Source organism: Embiotoca jacksoni, unplaced genomic scaffold, assembly GCF_022577435.1.
Source record: "Embiotoca jacksoni isolate LCO1_2020_lvr unplaced genomic scaffold, fEmbJac1.0.p SCAF_22, whole genome shotgun sequence".
In the NCBI taxonomy this organism is placed as follows: Eukaryota; Metazoa; Chordata; class Actinopteri; family Embiotocidae; genus Embiotoca; species Embiotoca jacksoni.
The window spans coordinates 4,592,649-4,620,271 of NW_027185363.1; the positions used below are offsets into that span (position 1 = coordinate 4,592,649).

The 27,623-nt window shown below is 40.6% G+C and overlaps 1 protein-coding gene across 5 annotated transcripts; it reads left to right on the top strand.

Annotated features, from left to right (window-relative positions):
* Nucleotides 1–877: 877 nt before the first annotated feature.
* On the top strand, nt 878–27,616 carry LOC138202972 (5'-AMP-activated protein kinase subunit gamma-2-like). Of its 5 annotated transcripts, none has more exons than XR_011178687.1 (16): nt 878–1,410; nt 3,752–3,817; nt 5,680–5,941; nt 14,979–15,205; nt 17,451–17,502; nt 18,448–18,554; nt 19,384–19,465; nt 21,909–21,967; nt 22,074–22,119; nt 22,202–22,256; nt 22,372–22,498; nt 23,147–23,312; nt 23,398–23,435; nt 23,559–23,705; nt 23,788–23,974; nt 26,139–27,616. XR_011178687.1 is itself a non-coding variant. In XM_069157402.1 (16 exons), exons 1-16 carry the CDS (start codon nt 1,327–1,329, stop codon nt 26,171–26,173), a joined length of 1,647 nt encoding a protein of 548 aa, XP_069013503.1. In that variant the 5' UTR covers nt 879–1,326; the 3' UTR covers nt 26,174–27,616. The 5 variants fall into 5 exon arrangements, 4 of the variants coding, with proteins under 4 accessions (XP_069013503.1, XP_069013504.1, XP_069013506.1 ...); XM_069157402.1 differs by having other exon boundaries at nt 879–1,410; nt 23,788–23,881; XM_069157403.1 differs by lacking the exons at nt 878–1,410; nt 3,752–3,817; nt 5,680–5,941 and adding an exon at nt 8,558–9,286 and having other exon boundaries at nt 23,788–23,881.
* Nucleotides 27,617–27,623: the final 7 nt, after the last annotated feature.

Below are 27,623 nucleotides of genomic sequence, written 5' to 3' on the forward strand. Positions count from 1 at the left end.
TATTTTGGACATGTGTTGGGATCAGTGTAACTAATGAGGGATTATTCTCTTGATTTGTGTTGTTTTGTTCGTTTTAATTTGGCAGATTGTTAGAGATCAGATGAGATGGAAGCATCAAGTATGTCCCAGGGAAAAGGCAAATATTTAAACAAGAAAAGTGCTGGCACCTGGGACCTTTAGGTACTAGAATAAATGGTCAATTTGGGTATAATTGAAACTAATTGAATCGGTTCTGTGTGCTGCCAGAGTATTCCTGGGAGTCTCATTGCAGATACATAACATTTATAAACATTTTACAAGCACTGGTTGATTTATTTAAATCAAACATGTTACATTTTGCACGTTGTGTCTGAATAAATTACCTCCACCTTGACACATTGCAAACCAGGTTTCTGGCGGCATTTCAGCAGGAGTACTGGTTAGTATCTGAGACTCTGGGCGAAATACTGTGGAACTGAAGTAACGTTTAGTTATTGCATTTTCATGGGTACCTGGAGGTGACGGGTATATATGAAAAAAGAGGGAGGTCAGTGGGGGGTGGGGGGGGGGCAACAATGTTAATATAAATAATTATGATAATAATAATAATACTATTGGTAATGTGATTTTTTTTTTTTTTTTTTTATCGGTTAACTGGCCTACTTTGTTGTTCATCCACGTACACGTCGATCCAGCAAATATTTGACTCGTACTGACATCTGTTGGTGGTGTCTGTGCACGTCAGAGCTGCCTGGTGTTGTTGTCAAAAAAAAAAAAATAGTTTCCCTTCAAACAGGTTTTCCCCTGGCAGCCTGCCTTCGCGTTTCCCTTTTCTTGTTTCGCGAGCTTGCGAGGAAAATTGGCTTTTGAAATTACAAGTAAACACGACAAGTTCGCAGTCTCGCTGCCGTGTAGGACAAATTATCTTGAGATTTGTAATAATAATCATTCCAATTTAAAGCAGCTGCGCTGTGCTGTTTTATACAACAACAAAAAAACGGTACAGGAAGCGTTGTTTTAAACAGTCAGCCTTAAAAAAAAAAAACAACAACGACGTGGTGCTGTTTCTTTAGGAGCCGGACACACTGCAGGGGACACACGTTTCCTCGAGGCTACCGACTGCGACACAACACTTGTAAACAGTCCGCGTGCAGACGGACTGGAGGGGGGGGGGGGGGGTGCCCTGCCTCTTTTCGCCGCCGAGCCCACTTCCTGGTGGATGAGGCAGCTCCTCAGTGTTGTCGTAGTAAGCGAAGGGTGCAGCTGAAGTGAAGGTGGAGGGCGGCTGCGATCGAGACAGAGCAGTCGGTTAGCACGCTTTTGTTTTTGTTTTCTCCAAGAGACGAGATGGGAAGCACGGTGATGGAGGAGAGCAAGGAGAGCTCCAAGAAAATGCCAAAGAAGAGGAGAAGTTTGCGGATTAACATGCCAGTGAGTCGGTGAAGTATCAACTAATTTGGCTTCCCTGTGTGACTTAAACCAAAAAAAACAACAACAACAATCGGCTTGTTTTGTGAACTTTTGGGGGAAACTTAGTTGTTTTAAGCCGTGTTTTTTGTTTGTTTTTTGTTTTGCTTCGTTTTGGCCTAGGATCGCACGCGACGTATGAGATCGTGCACCGATTGACAGCTGACTGTGTTAACCGCTAACACCACATAGCCAATAAATATGCCATTTATTTTCAAATTCCCAAACGGTATGGGCTGAACCTTTACTCGAAACGGTGTTTGCACATTTGAAAATGAATTAATTTTATTGAAATATTTTCATCATTATGTACAGCAGTAATCCTTTAATGTGATGTCATTGTAGCCAACTCCCCTGTTAGGGCTGCAACTACACTATCAAAAAAAAATCTGCCTTTTATCATCTCGATTAATCAATACATTTGTTATCTTCTTTTGTCTGAGGTGAAGTCTTTAATGAAGTTATAGATGTATTGTTTCATATGTCCAATCTGACACGCCAGATGTCTCTTACTTCACTGTACTGTTCCTTCTTAGTGTAATGTGCACTGGAGGTTTAAATCTCCACATCATTATTTTTTTTTAAGTTGAATATAAGTGGAGTATTGGGCCAAGATCATCTTCCAACCTTTTTGAAATGTCACAGATCATAGTGGTAGATCCAATGCTCAAACTGGGGTTTTCAATGAGCACACAGAAACTCTCCTCACTCAGCAGATTATTGTGAAAACAGCCTTAGTGCCAAACTCTGCACAGACATCATTCTACAGAGAAGCTTAAACATTCGAATGTACCAACAATAACAAAAAAGAGGGGGCTGAGGGGGACTTTGAAAATGGACTAAATTTCATAAAATTGTTGCCACTCAACTAATTGATGAAATGATTTGTAACGATAACTTGGTTGGCCCAGCTTTAAATGAATGGATAGTGTGAGAAACGGCAAGAAATACCAAGCACAGGAAACATTTCAGAGGAACCAACATGCTCCAAACCAGCAAGTCATGATTCATTATGGCCACTACCAAAAAGACTTTGTTTATTTTAACTTCATTTTAGTAACCTGGCCTGATTCACAATTGCCTCTATTCATCAAGCCAGCCAATGAATTTCTGGGATTCTGTATTTCTTTGCGTCACACGTCTACAAAGGCTTGTGGACTGAATGGTATTACTGTAGACTTTAAAGCCTGATTGAACCTCCTGTTTTCCAAGTTTACAACATCTCCAAGTCACTTTGAGCACATTTAGGTCACAACAATTTAGCTTTGTCTTGTTGCATGTATTTTTTTTTTACATCGTATCCATCAGATCCAATTTACTGTACGTGCACTAGATTAGAGCTAAAACAATTAGTTTATTAATTGATTATCAACAGAAAACTATTTGACAACTATTTTGACAATTGATTAATCATCTAATCATCTAAAATTGTCTAATTCCAGCTTCTTAAATGTGAATATTTTATGGGTTCCTTTAGTGCTGATCATAATAAACTGAATATATTCTGGTTGTGGACTGTTGGTTGGGACAAAACAATATATTTTAGGCTGCACCTTGGCCTTTGGGAAACACTTGGTCGACCATTTTCTGACATTTTCAAGATAAAACAGCTAATCAATGAGTTAAAGAATTGACAGATTAATCAATAATTAAAATAACCATTAGCTGCAGCCCTAAATTGAATACAATTTGTTTGTGCTTCCTGGTCATGCTTTTTGTAGAATATATAATCGTAACGCTACAGAGTATCATTAAAGTCCTAATAATGCATCCATATAGAGCTGTATAGATTGGAAAAAAACAAACCTGTGCTTATGAATGTGGCGCTGTTTTTGTGGCTGACACTCAAGTGCTAGAAGTTGGAGCTTTCCACCATGATGTGAACTTCCCCATCCTCAGTGTGGTGGAAACTCCAATACAGTTGCATAGAAAATATCAAAAGCGCTTCAAACAGTCACCTACTTGCATCTGACTAATAAAACGTCCTTCTCTGCTGCAGCATGTGTAACATCATCTGTCTAAAGTGGAACGTTAAACCCAACCCTCGGATATGGAGAAGAACAGTGTTATGTTTTGCATTACCCTGCGAAGCTTTTCACGGTGGTGAAACATGTTTATCTTCTTTTTGAGAGGCAGCGAAGAAGATCAGCGTTGTCGATTTGTGTGTTTTAATACTGTTTACATCAGCATATAGTGACGAAGACACTTGTGTTAATCTGTTGTAACATGCCATTGATTTTTTTTTTCTGTTGTATTTCCAGGAAGTTAGCTTTATCCTTGACACCCAGATCTCTTTCATGTGCAGGACTTTGGTGCGTTTACTGCCCCTCAAGTGGAGACAAGTGGCTCAACCAAAAGTGCCCCTCAGACGGTACATTTAACAATTTCTGTGTCATGGTTTTTAATGTGCTTGCCAATTGTTTGTTTTCTCAAGCTTGCCTTTTTTTTTTTTTTCCCACACATGATTTATCTTGCCTGACTCCGTTTGTTTACACTTTTAAATGGGGATTTGGGAGAGCAAAATATTACACGAGGCCATCTCTGCTATTCTGCCAACCGTCACTGGCTTACAGTAACATTACGCCCACAGTGTCCAGGCATTGCACGATCACATACAGGAAATTGATTTTTTTTTTTTTTTTTTCCTGAAAGAAAGCAGCCTCTTCCTACTGTCTGCTCTAATTCATTTGAAAAGAACACTCATCGACCCTTATCTCCCATCAGCCAAAATACATATTTCGGTGTTGCCTCAGTAATGTTTGTGCAGTGCGGATATAAACCTGTATTGTCTTGTGTTTTGTAAGAGCCAGTTTACATCCAGGCAAAACCCTGAGATCTGCTTCAATTGCCTTGACAAGCTCTTGCACAATGAGAGTGAGATTTGTTGGCAAACAGAAAAGATGGGTGTGTGCACTCACTCCCTCAGATTGTCACAGGATTGGTCTAAACAGAAATATGTGTATGGAGTGGGGCCAGCCTTCAGCAAATACCATCCTGAACTGTAGTTAAGGAGACCAGACAAAATAGTCCTTCCCTTTTTCCCTTTTGTCAAAAATTCGGATTCTGATCTCATTTCCTATAGGGCAGCTTTTTTTTTTTTTTTGCCATTCTAATCATGCCGATTTTTTCGAAAGTAATTATCATGCAGGCTTTTATCTACTAGTGCAGTTTCCAAAAAACACCTGTTGCATTCAACTGTTTTCAGTAAACACAACCCCAGAGCTGCAGATCCCTGTGGATTAAGAAAGCTTCATTGTAGCAGAGCCCACAAATGGTTAAAGGATTTGTTGTTGGCACATCCAGAGCAGGCAGCAGTCAGTGGTGGGAGGAGGCTCTCTCTGTCTCCAGCTAGATTGGCTGCCATCGCTCATGTTTTGTTTTGGTATCTGCACTGCAAATAGAGAAGGATTTCTCCGTGTGTTTACATGATTTCGACCTTGCAAAAACACACTGACAAACACAGAACGAAAATACAGTTTAACCAAGAGAAAGGTTGATTGTATGATAGTGAACCCAATGGTGCTGTTCCTGATTTGTATCAACGATGAAGCCATTTAAAAATGGCACCTTTGCCAACACATTGTACAGGATAACATAGTGTCTTCGTAAAAGAAACACAGAGACAGGATGGAGAGTTTTTGCATGTCAAGACACAGAGTTATATTTGTAGATTCTCCCCATGATGATTAGAGCACTAATTGCAACAATTTTCATACAGCACATGTCTTTTCAGCTGTAATTATAGTCTTGTAAATCTGTATGTGATGAAAAAATGAGACGCTGCTCGGATTTGTTTGATTTGTATTTGAATCGAACGCAGAGCTCTCTTTGTGGGGAAAGCCTAGTAATCAATATTGTTTTTCAGTAACTCTTTAAAACTTGTGTCTTGTGTCACAACTTGATTATGAAAGAATATGGACCTCATTGTACTTTGCACACGATAATCACATTCTTGTGCTGCTTTTTACGAGACACCAATAACTGCTTCTAATGTGGCAAACTAAGAAAAAAAAAAACCAGTGCGTCACGTGGAAAAAGGAGACGTGACCAGAGGAAACAAAAAGTGCAATCAGCGGCTTGTCGTTTCAAAATAAATCTCCTCCACATTTTGCACATTCGGTTCAGCCAATTGCTTTGCAGATTTTTTTCACAGCTTGGCGCTGCAGTCTCCCACAGTGGCTACACACTGAATATTAACCATGGATTTACACAACTGTCCTTCTCGTCTCTCAGGGAGAGCGCCTCATCAGTTCAGCCAGCCCCACCAAAGGAGTGGCGACGAAGAGCCCACCGAGCGACCCACTGCCTCCGTGTCCCCAGTCCGCTCCAGTGCAATCAAAGGCCAATTCAGGCTCTCCAAAAACCATCTTCCCCTATCCCTCCCATCAGAACTGTTCACCCAAGTCCCCCCGTCGCCTGAGCTTCAGTGGTATCTTCCGGTCGTCATCCAGTTCCACAACTGCAAGCATCAAAATCTTCTCCAGAACCAGGAGAGGTAAGTCGAAAAGATACTGACTGCCCATTCATAAAGAACACTCGGAAGCTGAAAGGGTGACTGAAACATTAGGTGGTGGATTTTTGTTTTGTTTGTTATCTGTCTGTGTTGAGATTGAGGAAAATTATGAAATATTTAAGGTCATTGGTGATAATTCAGATCAATTCGGATATTATGTTGTGTAAGAGCAAAGATCAGGGAGGAAGACAATTGTAAAGGAAGTCAGACACAATAGATGAAACCGTTTGGACTTCCTGCTGTCCAAGTAAAGCCGCATACAGGAACTTGTGTATCTGATTGAGGTTGTGAGTTCAGATATTTTGCTGCAGAACTGGTAGAAAAAGTGTCTTCCAGCATTTACTCAGATACACCACTGACCATTGTTGTACAATAAGGAAGTAGACATCTTGGTTTCCACTTGGTATAAAAACAAAAATCCATCTGCTGCTTTGTTTTGTGATGCTCTGCAGCCAACACGGTCACAAGCCTTGACAGGCAAAGGGCGATCGCCTGAGTGCAGACAGACGTTCTTTCATCATCAGTCATCTTCTTATAAGATGTCAACAGCTTACTTTTGGGAAAGGAAATAGTTTGACTTGTTTGTCAGGAAAAAAAAGGAAGTTATCATTGCCCAACATTAATCAGTGCATTTCAATTGCAGTTTATTATATTTAGTTACAAGTTTGACTTCCCACAGATGGGAGCCGAGCCGTAGTACATTCTCCAGCCACCATTACAAATCATACATAACCTAATGGTAAGACTGGTATAAGCAAGAACAAATGAGGCAGACTAGGCAGAACAAGGCCTTGTTTCATAAAGAACAGACCTAACTGGCCGAATTTCAGTGCACGTGTCTCCATTTTTTCAGTGGTTGATCATTACATAACTAAAAACAGCCTGCTCTACATGGAAACAGCCCTGCTGGAAGCAGCATCAAACAGCTAGAAGGATGAGTCATATGTTTTTGGCTCATACACATACCCATTCTTCTATGTTTCCTTGCAGAGGGTCAGTTTGGCAGTGACTGGTGGAATAGCTGTGTTAGGGCCAGACCTCAAGAGTCAGCGTGCTCCGTTTCCTCTGGAGATTGTTATTGATGGTTACCGAACTAAAACACACACCAACTGCCGCAGTCCTCTCACGGCAGCTGCTAAGAATTACTAGTGCATAATGTGGTTTGAGACATAGCATCCTCTCCACTAACTAATGATGTGTCTTTAAGTGATTAGTGGCTGGAGATTGAAGTGACAACGTATGTTTAGAAATGAATATCATAGTGATTGAGTAGGCACTCCAGCTTTTTTTCTATTTTTATTCGTGGGATGTTTTTGTAGACACCCCACTTTCACCACAAGGGTGTGCTGAAAGCATAGTCTTGTCTTGTTTTGACTTTTAAATTAGTGTTAATGAAGCTGTCACTGCTCTATCACCTCTACATTATTATTCATTTAAAAAAAAAAAAATTAGACATAAGACATGCAGGATTTTGTCCCTTTCTGACCATCAAATTTTTGTATCATTTGCTTATATCACTGATTGTGTAACAGTTTTTTCTCAGGTGTATTTATATTTGTCTTTGCTGCAAATATGACCAGAATGTTTCCTCATTCCCTGCTGGTCTAAATATGTGTTTTCCCACTGCCTGGACACTGTCAGTCTCTCACTGCTGAAGGCATTTGTAGAGCTTTCATAGCCTTATCTGGAAGTGACGAGACTCTCAGGGGCGCCTCACACTGCCATGCAGAGTTCTTTTCCCTTCTCTCTCACTCTCTCCGTTGCTACCATGGTCTGTGTGTTGTCAGTAAATAAAGGAACAGGAGCTGCTTTTGGCTTTCTAAATTCATAAAATGCAGGCCTTACAAGGGATGGAGATTTTTTTTTTTTTTTAGTTAAAGAAGAGCTTAATGGATATGGACTCATAGATGCATTTTTCCATAATCAAAACACTTTTAATGCCTCGTGGATATGAAACTTGCCAAACTTAGAATTTAAGTGAAATGAAATAGTTCTATTAAATAAATGAAAACTTTATTACAGTGGCTTTGCCAGGATTTTTGAAGTGGCTGATTTCATTATTGATACCTGAACCCCTAACTCATACTGGCCATTGACCCACTGAGGCTAGTGGAACACTTGCATAACATGATAATTGAGATCTGTACTGGACATGCTGGACAGCTAATGTGAGCAGCAAATACTGAGTGGCCCATCTGTTGAGGGTAGGAGAGGCTGGTGGTATTGAATGGAAGCTTTCTGGTCAGCTGACAGAACATGGGATGTCCCCCTGCTGTCATCTGACGGGGGGTGGGGGTGGGGGGGGTGCGGGGGGGCTGGTCTCAGCACTCTTAAAGGTCAGCCCCCGAAAGGTTACAGACAACTGACTCTACAAATGATGCAGCTAAAAGCTACAGAGATGCACATTTAGGAGAATTTAAAATGAAGGAGGCTTTTATCTGAGGGAATGTTTAAATTGTGTTATCCTAAATGTTTGTGAAGACGGAGGGAAACGGATGTTCCTGTGCTGAATTTACTCTGTGGGCAGGGGGGGTGGGGGGGGGTGGGCGGGGAGATGTGCCGCCTGAGCCAATCGGTGGTGTTTCCTTCATAGACTGGCCTCCTTTTACAGGCTGCTGACACGCGTGCTATATTAAAGAGACGCCACCCACAGCTGCACCTGACAATTTACAGCACCGACACTTCTGAGAGGGGAAAAAGCACTCCGGTCCGTCCCAGTTCTTATTTGCATCACTTACTTACGGGGACGTTTCTCTGCTGAAGCTCTCGTACTTGTGTCTTTTTCATCAAATGAACGAGCTGCATGCTGATTCCTGCTGGCTCTGTGCTTTGTTTTTGCTGCCCGGATATACAATCTTAGCCTTTTTGGTGACTTGCTGTCGTTGTCATTTTCTCCTGGGAAGAAGTAAGCTCCCTCCAAAAAAAAAAACACTATGATGTGCAATTTCATTAAACAGCCTAGTTTAGATTTTTCTCCTTAAGATTAACAAGAGACCAGAAAACAACAACCTCATCCACTGACTGAAGGCGAACAGTTTCCGCAGGATCATCTCTTCCTTCAAAGACAGCTTCAAAGACTGATCCGTGGACCTCCATCAGTAGGATATACTTTTCAACCTATTGTTTCTGCAGTGACTCACATTTGGTGCAGTTTTGAGCCATTGTTGTGCTCCTTTCGGGATGCGGATGGTCATGGTCAAATTTAGTTTTGTGCCAGCAACCCACTGCGTTCCATGAAGAGGTTTGGCAGCCTGCGGAGAAGCAAGAAACGGAAGGAGCAAGATGGGCTAGGAGGGCGGCATCAGTCCGAGGCGTCGTGTCTGTCTGGTAACGTGCTGTGTTCTTCACCGTCTTCATTATTAGTCCTCTCATATCTGTATATTTATTTTGTTTTCTTTTAAGAAAGAATGACAATATTGAGTCCATTTAATTTCCTTTATATCCTAACAATTTGTATTTATGTCGAACAGAAAACGGTAAAGAGGACAAACCAAAACTATCGGCGACCCCTCCGCGGGGAGGTGCTAATTCCCTGTGAAAGGGAACAGGCTTTATGTTATGGACGATGCTTTCAACTTTGGATGGCGGATGTAATGTAAGAAGTTAGAAAATACATGATAAAACAGCTTGCGGTGGCCAAGGCACACGGAGCACAGACAAACCAAATCCCTAGCATACAGACAAAACGCTAGAAATTTATTTTAAAAATACATTAAAAAAAAAGTTCATACTTAATAAGGAAAATGTAATGTTAGGTTCACTGGCTAGAAATGTCCGTATAGGTTTTAACTAGATGCCAAAATTTTACAGAGAACGTTGGCTTTTTGTATCAATAGTATCTTTCCAGTGTAACACTGCTCAGTTCCCTTACCCACAAAGTCATCTTTCCACCTCTGAATTATAGCCTTTTTCTGGAATACCATGCATAACAACACTGCCTGTTATTGGCATTTATCAGCCCTCTTTGATGTGGCACCCAGAATGCCTGTCGATCGATCAGGCTTCACTGTGGCTGCATGAGGCCTCTGACAAAAATTCAAATGTACTCTTCCAAAATGGCTGAAAATTTGGGCACAACTATAGAGAGTGAAACAAAGTGCCCTCACATCTGTTATGTTTAATAACAGTATGATGTACTTCTGTGCATTTATTTACAATCACATGCTAGTATACCTTTTTTAAAGACATCATAATAAAAGGTGTTCAGAAAAATATTCTACATCTGAGTAATGCTGCGTGAATATTCTTCTCATTTCACATTAGTGTTATTTCTTATCAAACACCATAAAATAACAGCAGCTATGATTTCAACAGTATGAATTTGCTGTGAGCCTATTTACAGGTATGTATAGGTACTAAATGCTGTTTATTGTGGCCCCTGCAGGGCTCCATGTAGTCTCGATGCCAGTAACACGGCTCGTCTCTGGTTTCACAAAAGCATGACATGCGTCGGCACCAAGTGACAGGACATGAGCCGAAGGTAGTAAAGCTCTGTGAGGGGCTGACGTGGGGCAAGCAGTTAATGCTCACTAAGCTAAATTCATATAGGTCCATCTACATATACCACACTGTGCCTGCTGCATTTTACTTGGTTAATATGTCTCCGATAATGTAATGATGAATTGTTGTTAAGAGATGCAATGCCTTAACAAAGTGGAACAGGAAAAGTGAAATTTGTTTATTTGTTTAGTTGTAATCCCATCATCACGGCAGAGTAATTTATAGCTAGTCTACCTGATATAGTGCCACTTCAATGTCATTATTTCTGTCCCATATCCAAAGTGAGTTCAGAATAGCTGCTCCATTTTGAACACTTCATTAAAATAGACAGGAATCATTTCAGCTCAAGTAGGGATAGTCAGAACACTTGTCCATTTATACTATTCCTTCAGGTTTGGAAGAAAGCCACGAAAAGTGACAGAAAGGATGGATGACTAACAAAACAGACCGACCGGCATTCAGATGTAATGCAGTTGCTGTAAGGCAAGAGCTCTTAATGCTAGATGAGTGAAGCTCTGGGGCCATCTCATCTCTGTGGTGTTCAAGTGGTGCTTCATCACTGACTTCACAGCTCCTGATTTAGAGCCAGCCTGACCTCGGTTGGGTCCTATCATAATGATGTACGTCCATATGTGGCTGTGTAAGATGTGGAGTGTATCGTAAAGGGTGTATACGACATGCCGACACGTCAGCCTAAACTATAAGTCCTTTGATCTGAAGCCTGACGCGGCAACCGTGTTGCTCATGTTGGTCACTGCACCCTTTTAAGAAGCTGACATCTTCATGTGATGTTTGGTAGGTAGGTAGGTAGGTAGATATTTACTTTATTAATCCCCGAGGGAAATTTTTTTTCGCTACAGCAGCATACAGAAGCAATAAGATAATAATAGAAATAATAGAATAAAATAATAGAATATTGGCAGTGGCCAATTAAAACAAGTATGTGTTCTTCTCAGCTTTACTTTGAAGGTCAGCTTGAATTGTGAGTGCTCACTTAAATGTGTTGCCGTGATGCAGTTTGCACACGTGTGTGATTTTGTAAGTCTGCCATTACAGAGATTCTCAGCTGTCACTTCTTTTCTTTTTTTCAGGAATTCAGTATTATAGTATCACCTAGCTAATTACTTTCAACCCTAGTTGCTAATTTGGGTCATGAGCAACTAGTGCACTTACACAAACATGGCCATTCACAGCTGAGGTTTATTGTATTAAATGGCTGTAGCAGCACGTTCATTGGAGCTGTAGCCTCACGTTGCAATTGGTATCTTTGTTCATATTGCTCATTTTGACTTAAGAGTCTAAAATCCAAAACTATGAGGTTTACTATCATAATAAGACTAGAAAGAAAGCAGCAAATTGAGAAGATAGAATAATGAAGTAGGCGGTTTTTCAGCTTGAAAAATGTATTATGAATTGTTGAAATAGTTGCAAATTAATTTCTTTATTCCACTAATCATTTCATTTCAAATGGAAATGGCAATTTACTTTGACAGATCAGGACTGCTTTTGTCTCCCTGCACAAACAGAGCTGTGTGCAGAACATCTGTTCTTGAGGAGCTTTACTCTAGAATATATTGTAGTAAGTACTTGGTTCGTTTTTTTTTTTTTTTTTTTTTTTTTTTTAATGCATATAAAGTTACATGGATGAGACTGCTTTAATGCAGGGCATGCGTTTCCTGTTTCCTGGGTGGTGCTTCGCTGCCTCCTGTTATTTAGGCAGAGGAGAGGGCTCCCAGCCCTGCTGTTATCTGCTCCTGTGGAATGTGCCACAACAGCGTGGCTAAAATAAGAAGGCAACACAGCGGAAGCAGGGCACACCGAAGAGGGCCGGTGCACGCCAACTAAATGTCAAGCGATAGTGTGGAGTGCACTTGGAAGAATGTTCACTCAACACACAGGGCCTCCTTTAAGAAATATGTCTTGTAACTTGAATATGTTATTATTCTAATTTTAATGATTATATGTAATCATAGAAGTAAGGAAGTTGATGTTTAGAAGACAGCTGCAGTTACTTTTTTTTTTTTTTTAACAAGAAAGTCCCAGTGCCATACTGATCCCAATACAGATGCTTTAAACCCCAACAGTACAACTCGCTAACTTTTTGAATGATTTAAATTCAAGTTTAAATCCTGAATAATAATCCTAGTTTGTTGAAAGTGACTGAATCAAGCCTGATACTAACTGTCCTCACGTGACATACATACTCTTAACCTTCCCGTCACACCAGTGTTGGTTATAATAAAAGTCATATGGACATCTCATGGTGGAGCCATTGTAATGTGAACCATTTGGAGCACATCACCCATGTCACTCATTGTCTGGCCGCAGAAATATGTCACTGGGGTGGAGCCAGGACAATGTGAGTGGCACGTGTCAACCTGCGTAAGATTGTGATGCCTGATGTGAAAGAGTGTGTGTGGGTCGTCATGTGACGGACACCTTCTATCCGACACTGCTGCAAGAGGAGCTTCGTCACAGGCAGCTGACTGCTATGCTGGAGTTGGGTTTAATGGTGTGCTTATGTTGTAATCAGCCTAGTTATCATGGAGGGATGCCAGGAGCAGCAGAGACGCAGCCTGTATGATTCATTATGGGAGTTTTTCCAGTATTGATCCATTATTGATCACTTTCTAGAGCATCCATTTAGATGAGCTAAACTTTGGACTGCCATCAAGGATTTTTCATTAACATTCAGAAAGATACAGATGTCAACAGCTGTCAGTTCACTGCAGTGCTGTTGAAGAATATTCCTCAGGAATAATTACAGCCTTGAGTTAGTAGTTTTATATAATCAATTATTTAATTAATAGAGGTAAAAATGTAAAACAAACGGTAGAATCACGTTTTTATTTAAAGTAAAACTACATTTAAAGAAATTAAAATCATCATAGAAAACAATTCTACTTCTACTCTAATATTATTTTTAAAAATGATTTGATTAAATAGCTTTTAAATGTAACTTTTGTTTTTCTGTTTGCACTTGTGTCTTAAATTGATTAGTTTGAAAGAAAAACAATTCCTTTAACAATCACGTTTTATTTCCAGGACATGCAACCAATTAGTCAGACTAAGAATTTAATGAGGTAACTGGAGCTTACTAGTCAGCTTTTGGACTCTGATCCCCCTCAGGATTGAAGCCTCATCTTCCTGAGCACAGCGGAAAGCTGCAGCATCATGGAGCACATTGACTTTGAAGATAATTAATATTCAAACTGAGTTTCTCGAACTTAAAGTGTGAGAACAAACTTTCATCAAAAAGCAAGACACTTAAACAAGTATGATGTTTTAAATGGAACAACAAGAACAAAAGTTTCTGCAGGTGTTTTCACTTCGGGCTATTGAGACTCCAGCTCAGGTTGAAGTGAGACTCGCAATTGCATTGTCAGTCCTTAGAGGAGGACTAATAAGGCAGAATCAGAGCAAACACCACCTTGGTGGTTTTTACATCAAATGCATCATTTAGGCTTCATAAGTGTCATGAAGATTTTTGTTATTGCTACAAAAGGATAATTATTATGACAGCACAATCTGCTTGAATGTATTGTGACTGCATACTTTAAATGAAATTTCAGGTGTTAGTTGTTTTTTTGTTTTTTTTTTAACTTTCATTCACACTAGATGGAAATAAATTAACATTAACTCCTGTGTACTGTAATAATGGCACAGTAAATACAATATATGTCAATTTTTTTTTTTTATATATACATCACAATCTCTTCATTCATTTTGAGAATTATTTTAAGACACTACTAAACTGGAACTTTTACCCTTTAACCAATGCTATATTTAAATGTTTTTTGAATAACCTCAAAGACATCCTTTAACCTTGTCAACATGCCCATTTGGTATTTTTATATGCTACAAGGAATACCATGAGTTAAATAAGCAGTGATCACCTTGGCTGAGCATGTCTGTTTTGGAGCTGCAGTGACACAGTGACAAAACACTGATTCAGGCAGACAGGGTTTTATACATCTCATACCTGAGAACTATCCCGTCAACTTGTCGGGATTTCCATGTCACAGAGGAAACGACTTCTAAATATGTAATTTTGACAAACAGAGATGAGTTTTTAGAAGTTTAATCAATGCCAGGAGAAGGACTTTAAAAATGATGGGTTTTTTTGTTTTTTTTATGTCTCTCAAAGCCAAAACATATTGCTAATATAATAAGTGTGTCAATATAACTCGGTGTTGTAGCTATCTTTGTAATGGTGGTTTACCTGTCAGCGGCTGAGCTGAACTTTATCTCGATATCTGTGTTGTTTCTCAGTACTCAGGACTCTCAGTTCACGATGGATCAGGTATGCATTCCTTCTCTGTTTACAGCATGTGACAGCATCGATGGCATCAGCGGCAGTGACAATTGTAGCGCCTCAGTCTTACCAGCTAAGCCTATCGACGTTGTCAATCAGCGCTGTGTCTCGGTGTCACTGAAAGCGCAGTGCGGATTGGCATCAAGAGAAACGAGAGATGCTGTAATTTGAGCTATCTACACTGCACCTTATGTCTCTCCGCAGCCTCTGGACTCAGCACACCACCCCTCACCCCGACCCAGGCATCCAGCCAACCTGTGTTCTCCCAGGAGGCCCAGCAGAGTGTCCCCAGCCCTGAACGCCTGGAGCCAAGCTCTCGCAGCCGCTCCCTCTCCACACCTCCGGACACAGGACAGCGCCTCAGCCTCCCTTCTGCGAAGCCCCCGATCCCTTCATCGAGCCCCGTGCCATCTTACTCTACCTCACAACAAGTGAGTCACACTGCAGAACATTTATTCCTATATTAAGAAGTGCATTTAAAGAGGAATACCATCTACCTCAAGAATTCATGTTATTTGTTTTCCTCAGGACAGTTCAATCAGTGTTTGTGAGCTTTGAACAGTAAATGAATGGAGTCAGTCTTAAGGATAGTTTGGTGCACATTTCTGCTCCCAAATAGATATAATATAGAATAAACATGGTCTGTCCACAGCGCCTTATTGCTCCAGGGAGTCAGTGCACCTTCTGTTGTTTATAGAGCAGAGATTTGCTTATTGTTTATGGAGGATGTGCGGTAACGGCTACAAAACTAGTTCAAAAGTCACCTTCAGTTTCTATCTTTTTGAGAGAGCGGTACGAGTTCACAGGTATTGATTTCTATCAAAAACAAGACTGACTATTGAACTGAATTGTCCTTCTTTGCAGGTAAAATGTATCTTTGCACTAATTCTAGACAATGATAAAACTCTGTGGCTCATGGGATGTTGAAGCTGATAACTATTTATCCATTGGGTCTACACATCAGTGGCCTTACATGCCTTCTAGTCATGAGTCATGCGCTTCTTCCCTCAGAGTCATAAGGCTTTATTTGGACATGGTAAACACAAGGCACGTAATTCAAGCTCCGCTACTTGAGCATTGTTCATTTGTTAACAGGACTGTATTTGCACCGTTTACTCTGAACACCATTGGCAGAGCAGAGGGTGTAAATATTGTCTCTATGCAAGCTTAAACAGCATTAGATGTCAGCAAAGCGGCTGCACAGATGACTGTTACAGCACAAACAGGTGAGAGTGAGTTAAGTGTTTGTCACAAGACTTTTCCCGGAGTCAGAATTTGATACCAGATTCCCTTCAGCTTGAGAGCAATTACTTCAAAACTCACTGTGCTGGTTTATTGAATAATTATCTGAAGACCTGTCTGCTTTGAGTGATTGTGGATTCTAGCCAGAAACGGTAAATCAATATTTCATCACCAGTGTTGTATACGGTTGATATTAACACCCAGAGACTCATGATTGTGGTTGAAGAGCAATGAGCCAGTGCCTGTCAGCCTCTCTGTGCCTCCCCCAACAACTTCCTCTGAAATTGCATTTCACCTTTTGGCAAATCCAATTTTAAAAGCAATTCATTTAATGGATTTATGTATGTCTGCTTCCCCAAGGTTTGCTGTAATACAAAAGCAGGCCACGTGTCTGCTGTGATGCAGCAGGGTGAGATTTATGAAAGTGCAGGGGTAGCTTTTGGCGAGAGAAACGCTGTGTCACCAATGCAGGGCAACACTGGGGACTGTTGAGCATCCCAGAGCAGGTATGCAGGTTTTCTCGCTCGGCCGCAGTTGCTTGTTGTGAACGTGCTTGCAAATTAGGGATCCAGGGATATCATACATCAGCCAGCACACTTTGAGAATGCAAATCTCTCAGCATGACACAGCATATTTCAGCTGGGAACTCCACTATGTTGTGTGGGAGATGCATTTAGCACAATTTGCATGCCATATTCTTGGGCTGCTGCTTTCAGCCAAGGTTTCAAAGAGTTGTTAAGTCGATGTCAGCCATGTGGCTCGTTTCCTCTGAAGAAATTGTAACTCCGAGGATGTGACAAGGCATCCCCAGCTTCTTGCTGCTAAGCAACGAAAGGGATTTCCTAATATGGCGAAGTACCCAGGTTGCTCTGCATGGAGGGGTGTGTCATCAGCGCGCGGAGCTTCCTGCTTTCCCCGCACGCTGCGCGTGAGAGACTTTTCTTGTCGGGCGTTGTGTTTGGCAGAGTATGACTCTTGCAATGAATCCAGCTGATTCATTGCAGTGGGTTTAATCGTGGCACGTCTGTGTATCGGCTGCGTGAGCAGCTGTAGACATTGGTTGCCTCGACTGCAGCAAATAGATCAGGACTGTTCCACTCCGAGTTTTAGGGGGTGTGTGTAGTCTAATTATAATGTGCTGTTGAAGTAGCTGCTCCACGGCACGAGGGCTTTTTATGTCACGTTACCCGTGTATATTTAGCAGACCCGGGTTAGGTTGATGTAATCGGTACAACTCCGGTGTCGCCCAGCGCGGTTTGGTTGCTTTTGGTGTTTTGCGCACCACACTCGGTGAGCCCTCCGTCTGCTGGGGACACGTCGGCGTCGCGTCAACCCTTTGCCGCTGCTGCTCACTCACTATTTCCAGCAAAGTTTTTTGTGGTGCGCGAATTTGCGGCCGCTCTTCACTGCAAACTTCTGCCTTTTCTCTCTCAGGTCTACGGTTTATTCGAAGGCATGCTGGAGAAACTTGAACTCGATGACGATGGTAAGTGTCCCCGCTGCGAAATTCTGCTGACCCAGTGCGCTTCTCGTACTACTTTCAACGCGAGCAGTCCTGGTGTGATATATTGTGAAGGTGAGCAGGATATCAGATGATATTTCACCAGGCTGCAAACGTCAGAGTTAAATCGCAGTGCACCGTAAAGCGTCTGTTCAGTCCTATCCAACGTTGATCCGCTCTGAACTGTCAGAAATGTGAGGGATTCCCTCTAATGGCAGGTTACTACAGGCGTGTTATTATAACAAGTCTGTTCATTGAGAAGTCTCCGTCTAATCTTTGTTTTAAATAAGGATTTTATGCAGCTGAATTGATGAAAAGCAGATTGCTGAGCAATGCTGGAGACCATTCTTGAATTTAAAGAAACAGGCATCCTATCTGAGTTTTATTGTGATAATTAAATGTTTCAGACATGTTGTATTTGATTGGTTGGCTTATAAATGTGAAAAAATAAGCGACACCTTCAAATTATTCATGAATTTTGACAAACAGCCTAAAACCGATTTTCTTTTTCAGTTTACAGTGACATGAAACGGGGAGAGCGTCAAGTCCCAAACTAGCTGAAAAGATTATTTCCACATTTTCTACACGATGCATTAAACTCTTGTTGATTTTCTCTGTTAGTTTATCAATTAATCTTCTCCATGTTTCTCCACCACATGTGGAGAAAATTACATTCATTTTCAATCTGCCTCATCTGTAAAGGATCGTGGCTCCTACAGTATTTTACTGTTCATGGTTTTTCCACTGGTTTTTTTTGTGCTTGTTGATGCTTTAAGTGCAATTAGATGGAGCAGTAAAGTGGCTTTAAGTGGTCCAGGCCCATAATGGTTGTTTAGGCTCCACGTGTTGTTTCCAAGCTCTTATTATATATTCCCTGTGAGATTTCTCCTTCCTCTTAAAGTATTTTTCCTTCCTTTTTTCTTCTTACAGCTGCTGAACCTGAGAGTGATATTTACATGCGCTTTATGAAATCCCACAAGTGCTACGACATCGTCCCCACGAGCTCCAAGCTGGTTGTGTTCGACACAGCACTCCAAGTTAGTACCATATTATACTTACACTTCTTATTATACTGACAGTACCTGACAAACTGGGAGCTGCGAGGTTACTTTTGTGTTCTGCAGCGGCATTGTTTGTCATAAAGTCAAGTCCATTTGCTTGCCAACTTTTACATGATTTTGAGGCTGTTTTTCTTGAGAACTGAAAGAGACATTCAAGTTAATGTTCAATAAAGTCAAAAGTATTTTACCTCAGAGCACTTTCTGTGAAGTGGTGGTTCATATTGTCCTTAAGCTGTTAAACACTAATCCGGGGAAGGTCGGACCTCTTTGATGTGTAGATTTTCAACCACTATATCCACGGAAACTAAGAGTAGAGAACACTTGTCTAAAAGTGAAGGAAAACCAACACAAAGCCTTCAAGAGTTTTGACTGCACCTCACAGGAGATATTAAGTGTTTTTCTACGTATGGTATGATGATTGGGACTGAAACTCAAGGTTATTTTTCATTTATCTTTTGTGCTTTATTGTTTGGTCTATGAAACAGTTGGATAGCCCAAGGTGACCTCATGGAAATGTCTTGTTTTTGTCCAACCATCAGTCAACAAACTAAAGAAATTTGATTGAAAATAGTGTTAAACACACAGAAGCAGCAAATATTGACATTTAATTATCTTGGACCAGTGAGCCTTTGCTATTCTTTTTGTACTTAACTTTATTAAAATTGTTGTTTATTAGTTTTCTGGCGATCAATTAATACAATAATGGACTGTTTCATCTCTAGTGAGTTAATTGTGTATTATTGTGAAGTGTTTATGTATGAATTTATCTTGTGCTGGATTTTTAATTTGAACTATGGCTCGACAGGTTAAGAAAGCGTTCTTCGCTTTGGTAGCCAACGGTGTGCGAGCTGCTCCGCTGTGGGACACAGAGAAGCAAAGCTTTGTGGGTAAGAATCCTGAAAACCTGTCAGGAACTTGACTGAATGGCTTTTATTCACATAACTTAAATTCACTGACCAAAATACAGTGTGCTGGATAAGAAACTATAGTATAGATTTAATTTGTTGTTTATCTATTAGAAGATTAAAGACACTTTATATTTGTTGCTGTTTTCCGGTTAAAGTCGAGTATGTTTGCATTGAGTTTATGATGTTAAATCGTATTATTTGCACAGAGGACTTGAGTTTACATAATTTTGGGCCACAATTTAGTTTGAGAAAATGAAATGCTTATTTTTATTTGATATTTTTTTCTAACAGAGATGGAAAATGTCCTCATAGTGCTGTTTCATTCCTAAATGAACAGAGGAAACAGAGGAAAATGTATTAATGCCTTTGGTCATGGCTAGTGGAGCGTGATGCTATATTGAGCAGAAGTCATTAGAGCTGTCATAAACCATTAAGAGCAGCAATGACTCTTCCTGTATTGACCAGAGTTTACGTAGGTTAAAAAAAGAGAAAGGGGAAAAAAAACAAAAAACGTATTTGCAGACTCTCCGAAAAATAAACCCACTATTCGTATCAAAAGACAAACCAGCAGTGAATTGGATTTGTTGTGCTTTATTGGAAGTCTGTCTGTGATGAATAATGAATGCCGAGTCAGTATGAGAATAGAGCATGCGGGCATCAGTGATGTGTTGTTTGAACCACGCCCTTGTAATCACCGCCTCAGCCCAATTGCACAATGCCTGCAGGCTTGGCTCTCTGTGTTGTTTATACAGTGGTGTGAAAAAGTGTTTGTCCCCTTCCTGATTTCTTATTTTTTTTGCATGTTTGTCACACTTAAATGTTTCAGATCATCAAACAAATTTAAATATTAGTCAAAGATAACACAAGTAAACACAAAATGCAGTTTTTAAATGAAGGTTTTTATTATTAAGGGAGGAAAAAAAAATCCAAACCCACATGGCCCTGTGTGAAAAAAGTGTTTGCCCCCTAAACCTAATAACTGGTTGGGCCACCCTTAGCAGCAACAACTGCAATCAAATGTTTGCGATAACTTGCAATGAGTCTTTTACAGCGCTGTGGAGGAATTTTGGCCCACTCATCTTTGCAGAGTTGTTGTAATTCAGACACATTGGAGGGTTTTCCAGCACGAACTGCCTTTTTAAAAAGGTCATGCCACAGCATCTCAATAGGATTCAGGTCAGGACTTTGACTAGGCCACTCCAAAGTCTTCATTTTGTTTTTCTTCATCCATTCAGAGGTGGACTTGCTGGTGTGTTTTGGATCATTGTCCTGCTGCAGAACTCAAGTTGGCTTCAGCTTGAGGTCACAAAAAGATGGCCGGACATTCTCCTTCAGGATTTTTTTGGTAGACAGTAGAATTCATGGTTCCATTTATCACAGCAAGTCTTCCAGGTCCTGAAGCAGCAAAACAGCCCCAGACCATCACACTACCACCACCATATTTTACTGTTGGTATGATGTTCTTTTTCTGAGATGCGGTGTTACTTTTACGCCAGATGTAACGGGACACACACTTCCCAAAAAGTTCAACTTTTGTCTCGTCAGTCCACAGAGTATTTTCCCAAAAGTCTTAGAGATCATCAAGATGTTTTCTGGCAAAAATGAGACGAGCCTTAATGTTCTTTTTACTCAGTGGTGGTTTTGGTCTTGGAACTCTGCCATGCGGGTCATTTTTGCCCCGTCTCTTTCTTATGGTGGAGTCATGAACACCGACCTTAACTGAGGCAAGTGAGGCCTGCGGTTCTTTGGATGTTGTCGTGGGGTCTTTTGTGACGTCTCGGATGAGCCGTCGCTGCGCGCTTGGGGTAATTTTGGTCGGCCGGCCGCTCCTGGGAAGGTTCACCGCTGTTCCATGTTTTCTCCATTTGTGGATAATGGCTCTCACTGTGGTTCGCTGGAGTCCCAAAGCTTTAGAAATGGCTTTATAACCTTTTCCAGACTGATAAGATCTCAATTACTTTCTTTCTCATTTGTTCCTGAATTTCTTTGGATCTCGGCATGATGTCTATCTTTTGAGGATCTTTTGGTCTACTTCACTTTGTCAGGCAGGTCCTATTTAAGTGATTTCTTGACTGAGAACAGGTGTGGCAGTAATCAAGCCTGGGTGTGGTTAGAGAAATTGAACTCAGGTGTGATAAACCACAGTTAAGTTATGTTTTAACAGGAGGGAGCAAACACTTTTTCACACAGGGCCATGTGGGTTTGGATTTTTTTTTTTTCTCCCTTAATAATAAAAACCTTCATTTAAAAACTGCATTTTGTGTTTACTTGTGTTATCTTTGACTAATATTTAAATGTGTTTGATGATCTAAAACATTTAAGTGTGACAGACATGCAAAAAAAATTGGAAATCAGGAAGGGGGCAAACACTTTTTCACACCACTATAGATTCAAAGCATTTTAATGCCTGTTTTAATCGCAGGAATGCTGACAATCACAGATTTCATCATCATACTACACCGATACTATAAGTCACCGATGGTAAGTCCACTCGACAGATGAGGTTCACATTTTTGTTACACTGAGGATTTCCCTGTTTTTCTTTTTTGTTTTTTTTAAACCAGCTTCTCTTCTTTTTGTATTGCAGGTGCAAATTTATGAATTAGAGGAACATAAGCTTGAGACGTGGCGGGGTAAGTAATGCCTTCTCTCATGTTCTTGTTACATACACGCATTAATGGAAGATAATACCATTTCGTATTCCTTGCTACACAGAGGTTTACCTTCAAGCAACATTCAAACCTCTGGTCAACATATCACCGGATGCAAGGTACGTTTTCTGAATTAATACCGTAATATCATAATGTTTTGTTACATATTTGTGAATGTGAGCCAGGATTGACTTTGCAGCATGTAACATATTATTGTGTTTTCTGTGTTTGCAGCCTGTTTGATGCAGTGTACACCCTCATCAAAAACAAAATTCACCGCCTGCCTGTCATCGACCCTGTCACAGGGAATGCACTTTATATTCTCACACACAAGAGGATCCTCAAGTTCCTCCAGCTGTTTGTGAGTCCAACACATCATCACACGTCACTGTCAATTTGTTGGTCGATGAGCGTTTATCTTGTGTAGCATTTTGATCAGCATGATGATTAAGATTGCAGAGGCAGGGACCTTTGAGGTTCTTCTCACTGGGCCAGTTTTTCTAACTTTTGTAGAAAACGGCCCACCAGAGCCTCACCGTTTGGCTGTTTTAATAAAATGTTAAATTCTGGTTCTGAAACACATGCTGTATGACCATAGGGAAATTTTTTTTTTTTTTTTTTTTTTTTTTTTTTTTGAGCAAGGCTACAAGTAGCTATTAAAAAAAAAAACAAAAAAAAAAACATCTTGACAAGTGTGTTCAATCTCATGCAAAACATAAGAAAAAGGATTTGCCTAACCAAATCGCACCAATTTGACCAGTACGCACCCTCGGGTCCTCGGCAACACGCGCATCAAGCTTAAAGCAGATCGAGCAAACGGTTGTGGCGATATAGGAAGCACAAAAGAGAGATTTCTGAAATTCTAGAAAGAGAAGAGAGACGTCTGGTCTCGCTTTCATTTATCTGGCACCCCCTGGTGGTCAATGTGGAAATGAAGGAAATGTGTCTGATGAATTGTGTAATCAGAGATGTCTTCCTGCCTCATTCTGCATGTGTCGGTGTGTCCCAGATGTGTGAAATGCCAAAGCCAGCTTTCATGAAGCAGACTCTCGGGGAGCTGGGCATTGGTACATACCGGGACATTGCTTTCATTCACCCAGACACGCCCATCATCAAAGCACTCAACATCTTTGTGGAGAGACGAGTGTCTGCTTTGCCTGTGGTGGATGACTCGGGTGAGATCCCAAAATCCAATATTACACATTTTATTGATATTTCTAAATGAACTTTCTCGCTAAGATTTTTCTTTTTCTTCAAAAGGCAAAGTTGTGGATATTTACTCCAAGTTTGATGTGATTGTAAGTTTAAATTTCTACAGTTTCTGAATTTGAAGAGACAACATCCCAAATATTGAAGGCTAAACTGCTCTGTGATTTATTGTTTGTACTTTAGTCACTACATTTTCGTGTTTATGTGTGCAGAACTTGGCTGCTGAGAAGACGTACAACAATCTCGACATTACGGTGACGCAGGCTCTGAAACATCGCTGTCAGTACTTCGAAGGAGTCATGAAGTGCCATAAAATGGAAACAATGGAGACCATTGTGGACAGAATAGTCAAAGCTGAAGTGAGACACAAAGACATACATGTAGTTACTCAGAAACAATCCAGCGCTGATTTCAAGTTGTAACTGCGTGTTCTCATGCCAGGTGCATCGGTTGGTGGTGGTGGACGAGCGCTCCAGTATCGAGGGCATTGTTTCCCTGTCAGACATCCTCCAGGCCCTGGTGCTCGGCCCTGCAGGTATAGACGCTCAGCATTGCTAGCCCCAACTCCCCTTCTGTCCCGGACCCTGAGCTCTCCCACCCCCCCACGTGCTCTTTAACCCCGCCCCAGGTAGGAAACGGGTCTTTTTGGCTCGTGGCCGGCTGTCGCCCTGTAGCTGGTTTTTCAGGAGGCATGGTGCTCGTCCAAATTCCTGTCCGTCCTGCTGGCTGTCGCTTTGTGCAGCAGTGTTGTGTGGATTATGGTGGCAAGACAAAGAGACCGTGATCTCTCGCCAGGACAAGAAATCACTGATTGAAAACACGCTGCTGCTTCGTGCACAAATTAGCGGTCCGCTTTCCACATAACGCACTCAAATATATTTGAAAATATAAATGTGTCGTAGTTGGTTTTCTCAACACAGTTGCGCCATACTTTGTCGTACGCATATATGGGATTGTGCTGGAGTAAACTTTCTCTAAGTGATCTGAAGGGGAATTTATCGACATCCATCAGTCAGTTGTTTACAGGTACTGGGGGTTACTACTGCATATATATATATATTAAAAATAAAAGTGAATAGTATAAAGCCTTTTGTAGCTGGAGCTCAGAGGACCTAATAAATGACCTCAAGTGATGTCACTTAAGCCAGAGTCAGTAGGTGAGTAGAGACATCAAGTTCAACTTCTGCAGTCCCTTTCATCATCTCTGTTTGAGGCTAGAAGCTTTAGACTACTTAACACGCATAAATCGCCAAACTGTTGCTGTTCGCGTTGCATTGTGGGTAATGCAGTCACCAGGTTTTAACAGCGAAGAAGGCTGCATGGAAAGGACAAAAGGTGCGTTTCCATCCACCTAATTTTGTGTTCGTTTTCAATTTGCTTATAAAAAGAAATTGTAGTAAAACAGCAGAAAATTCCGAAACAAAATCTCTGATTTTTGCTCGAGAGCGAGAGAGAGAGAGAGGGAGGTGGAAACGTTGTTTAGCATTCTCTGTTTAGCTCCAACTCCTAATATGTACATAACACTGCTGGATGGATAGTGCATAAACTCGCATTTTCTTTTGCCAGTTTTGCTGAAAAATTGGTTAAACTGTTTGATGCGTTTGGATGGAAACCCGACTAATGTCTCTGGTTTCAGCTGTATCTTTGTTTTTTCTAAACTTGTCAGTCCAACAAACCAAGATTTCAGGTCGAGGCAGATCGGCATATTCCACCTTTCTGTATATGCTTCATGCGTTTTCACTTCGGAGAAGGTAAACTGCGGCGAGGAGCATGATGCTGCTCGAGTTTGGTGCGTTTTCAATATTTGTCTCCAAAAGCTGTTCACCTTGTGGGATGACGGGGTATCCAAACATGACTCAAAGATGAGTCCGGTGACACCACGTTAGGATTTGTGGTAAACTTGTTAATTGTCCTTTTATGAACAAGATTTTCCGTCGCGCTTCATTTTCCACGTTAGGTAAATCACGATCTTTTCCGTTGTACTCTGGGACTGTATATTCTGCTCAGGTGATGTTGGGCTTTTACTAGATTTAGCTGCATTTTATCAGTAGCAGTTTACACTTTGATGCGAAGTATGTTTATTATTTGGTACGCTTAAGAGAAAATGACGTACTTGCGCACGTTCAGTGATTTAAGCGTTGCAGGCAGCGGCGTTTTCAGGTTGTATCTCCGTCAGATCGAAGCTAGTACAAAATGCTGCAAAGAAAACATGACACACGGGGATTCATTACTTCATAAATTCAGTTTTTCAACCCAGCGTTCATTTGACATGTTAATATCATTATTTATATTTATTGACAAAAATCTCCATCTCGTGAAACTGCAACAGCTTCTCACTGGGTCTAAACTGAATCCCGTGGGGCTGTCGCGGAGGGCTTCAAAAAGAATGCTAAATTTTTGTTTTTGAGAAGAGGAAGCTCGGTTTAGACAGACATGTTGCTCAAAAAGCAGGCAGGATTATGCTTACTCCTACTTTTATTGACTTCATTTCTGCCGGTTTTGGCTTCACAGGAGCAGGGAGCAGAGCAAAAATAAATGTTTATTAAAACATTAGCTGTTAACAGTCATTTGTAAAATAGTTTTGGCGGAACATGTCAAGATATGTTTTAGGTTTTGTGTGGCACGCCGGGTAAAAATCCAGCCATTGGTGAGGTTGCAGTATGCTTAATTATTAAAGAAGATAGTTTAAGTTAAACTGTTGCTCTGTCTCTACTAAAGTCTGTTTTATTTGCTCTTCTTCTTCTTCTTCTTCTCCTTCTTCTTCTTCTCCTTCTTCTCCTTCTCCTTCCCAGATGCCTGTAAGGAGGAGGAGAACCTGACTGAATGAGAGGAGGCGCATCAGCTTAAAGTGGAGCTGTGGTGAGAGGAAATGCATTGAAAGGTTAAGGTACTTAGGTTAAGGTGAGGCTGAGTGGGGCCAGACTCGAGGTCCCAGACACGCCTGCGACTGATGGTCTCTAAAGGCTTGGAATCCAAAGAGCTTAGACAGCTGAGTGAAGTGGAGTTGTGCACTGAGGATTTGATTTTCTGAATTTCTTTTTTTTTTTTTTCTTTTTTTTTTTTGTGGTTTGAACACTGATCCGACGCACACGAGACAGACACAGTATAAAATACACGCAGACAAACGCAGTATAAAATACATGCAGACAAACGCACCTTCGCGAAAAGGTGGATAATTTGAGACGGGTTCTAATGAATGGGGCTCCGGTGTTTTGGGTTGTGTAGTCACAATCATGCTGCCATTATCAGATGGTTTTAGTCACATTGTTAGAGTTGATTTTGAATGTCATCGCCTTCGGGAAAACTTCATTCTCAACTTATTTGGTTTATTATTAAAACTACACGTAGCCCACAATGTGGCCATTTTATGGCTGATGTCATTAAAGAAAATGTTTTCTAGTGCCAACATGGAGCTTTCATTACCTAATCTTTAGTTGTGCCTTTTGGTTTCCCCTCCGCACATCAGTTTTGTGTCCTATGAATTTGTGTTGTCAAATGAGTGCAATTATTTGGGATTGTAAAGATGTTATGAATGTGTAATATTGAAGTAGATGGTATTTTTTACCTTCTATTCTTCAGATTTTCATTTATTTGTTTTCATTTATTTTTTTTTTTACTAAAATTTAAAATGTCAGAAGAAGGTGTCGAGAATTTGTTATATCTTTCTTACTCTGAAAAGATAATTCAAAATAAAGTCTAAATCAGTGTAGCACTTGTGCTCTAAAGAAAATGTAACTGTACATTTGACAAGTCAGCCAAGAACTGAGAGGGTACTTCTCGCTCATTTTACGTCACTAGTGATTTTACAGTCATTATGACTTAAGGATGGGTTTTTGTAACAGTAAGACGAGATGGAAAAATGCCTTTTTAAATGTTTAAAACATTTTTTTGAATTTTATTTTCAGTGGTTTTGATGCTTCGGATAATCTTATACTCACAAACATGCAAAGCAACATGGTTATCTCCAGCTGCAGCTTGACAGGACTCATCTCCACCTTTGACTGTAAATAGGTTTGATTTCGGGAAACAAGTCACACAAAGCTTTATTTTTATGAATGTGTCAACATGTTTAAAGAGACTGCAAAACAGTTTCAATGTTATTTTTGTAAATATACTGTGGCAATATGTCTAGTTCAGAGAAACTTTGTATGAGATCAACATGTACTGTAAATGTGCAAGCATGAGAAACTACACTTCAGCAGTATGAATGTTCTTTGTTTTACTTTTTCTATTTTTCTGGCTGCAGAAAAATAAACGGACACTGAATGTACTTTTTA

What these genes read in the sequence shown, in the direction of transcription:
- LOC138202972 (XM_069157402.1), top strand. Translation starts at nt 1,327, where the DNA reads ATGGGAAGCACGGTGATGGAGGAGAGCAAGGAGAGCTCCAAGAAAATG. An exon ending in CTTCTCCAGAACCAGGAGAG is followed by an intron (nt 5,942 to 14,978) that starts GTAAGTCGAAAA and finishes GTCTCTCCGCAG; the next exon opens with CCTCTGGACTCAGCACACCA. An exon ending in TAAGCTTGAGACGTGGCGGG is followed by an intron (nt 22,120 to 22,201) that starts GTAAGTAATGCC and finishes CTTGCTACACAG; the next exon opens with AGGTTTACCTTCAAGCAACA.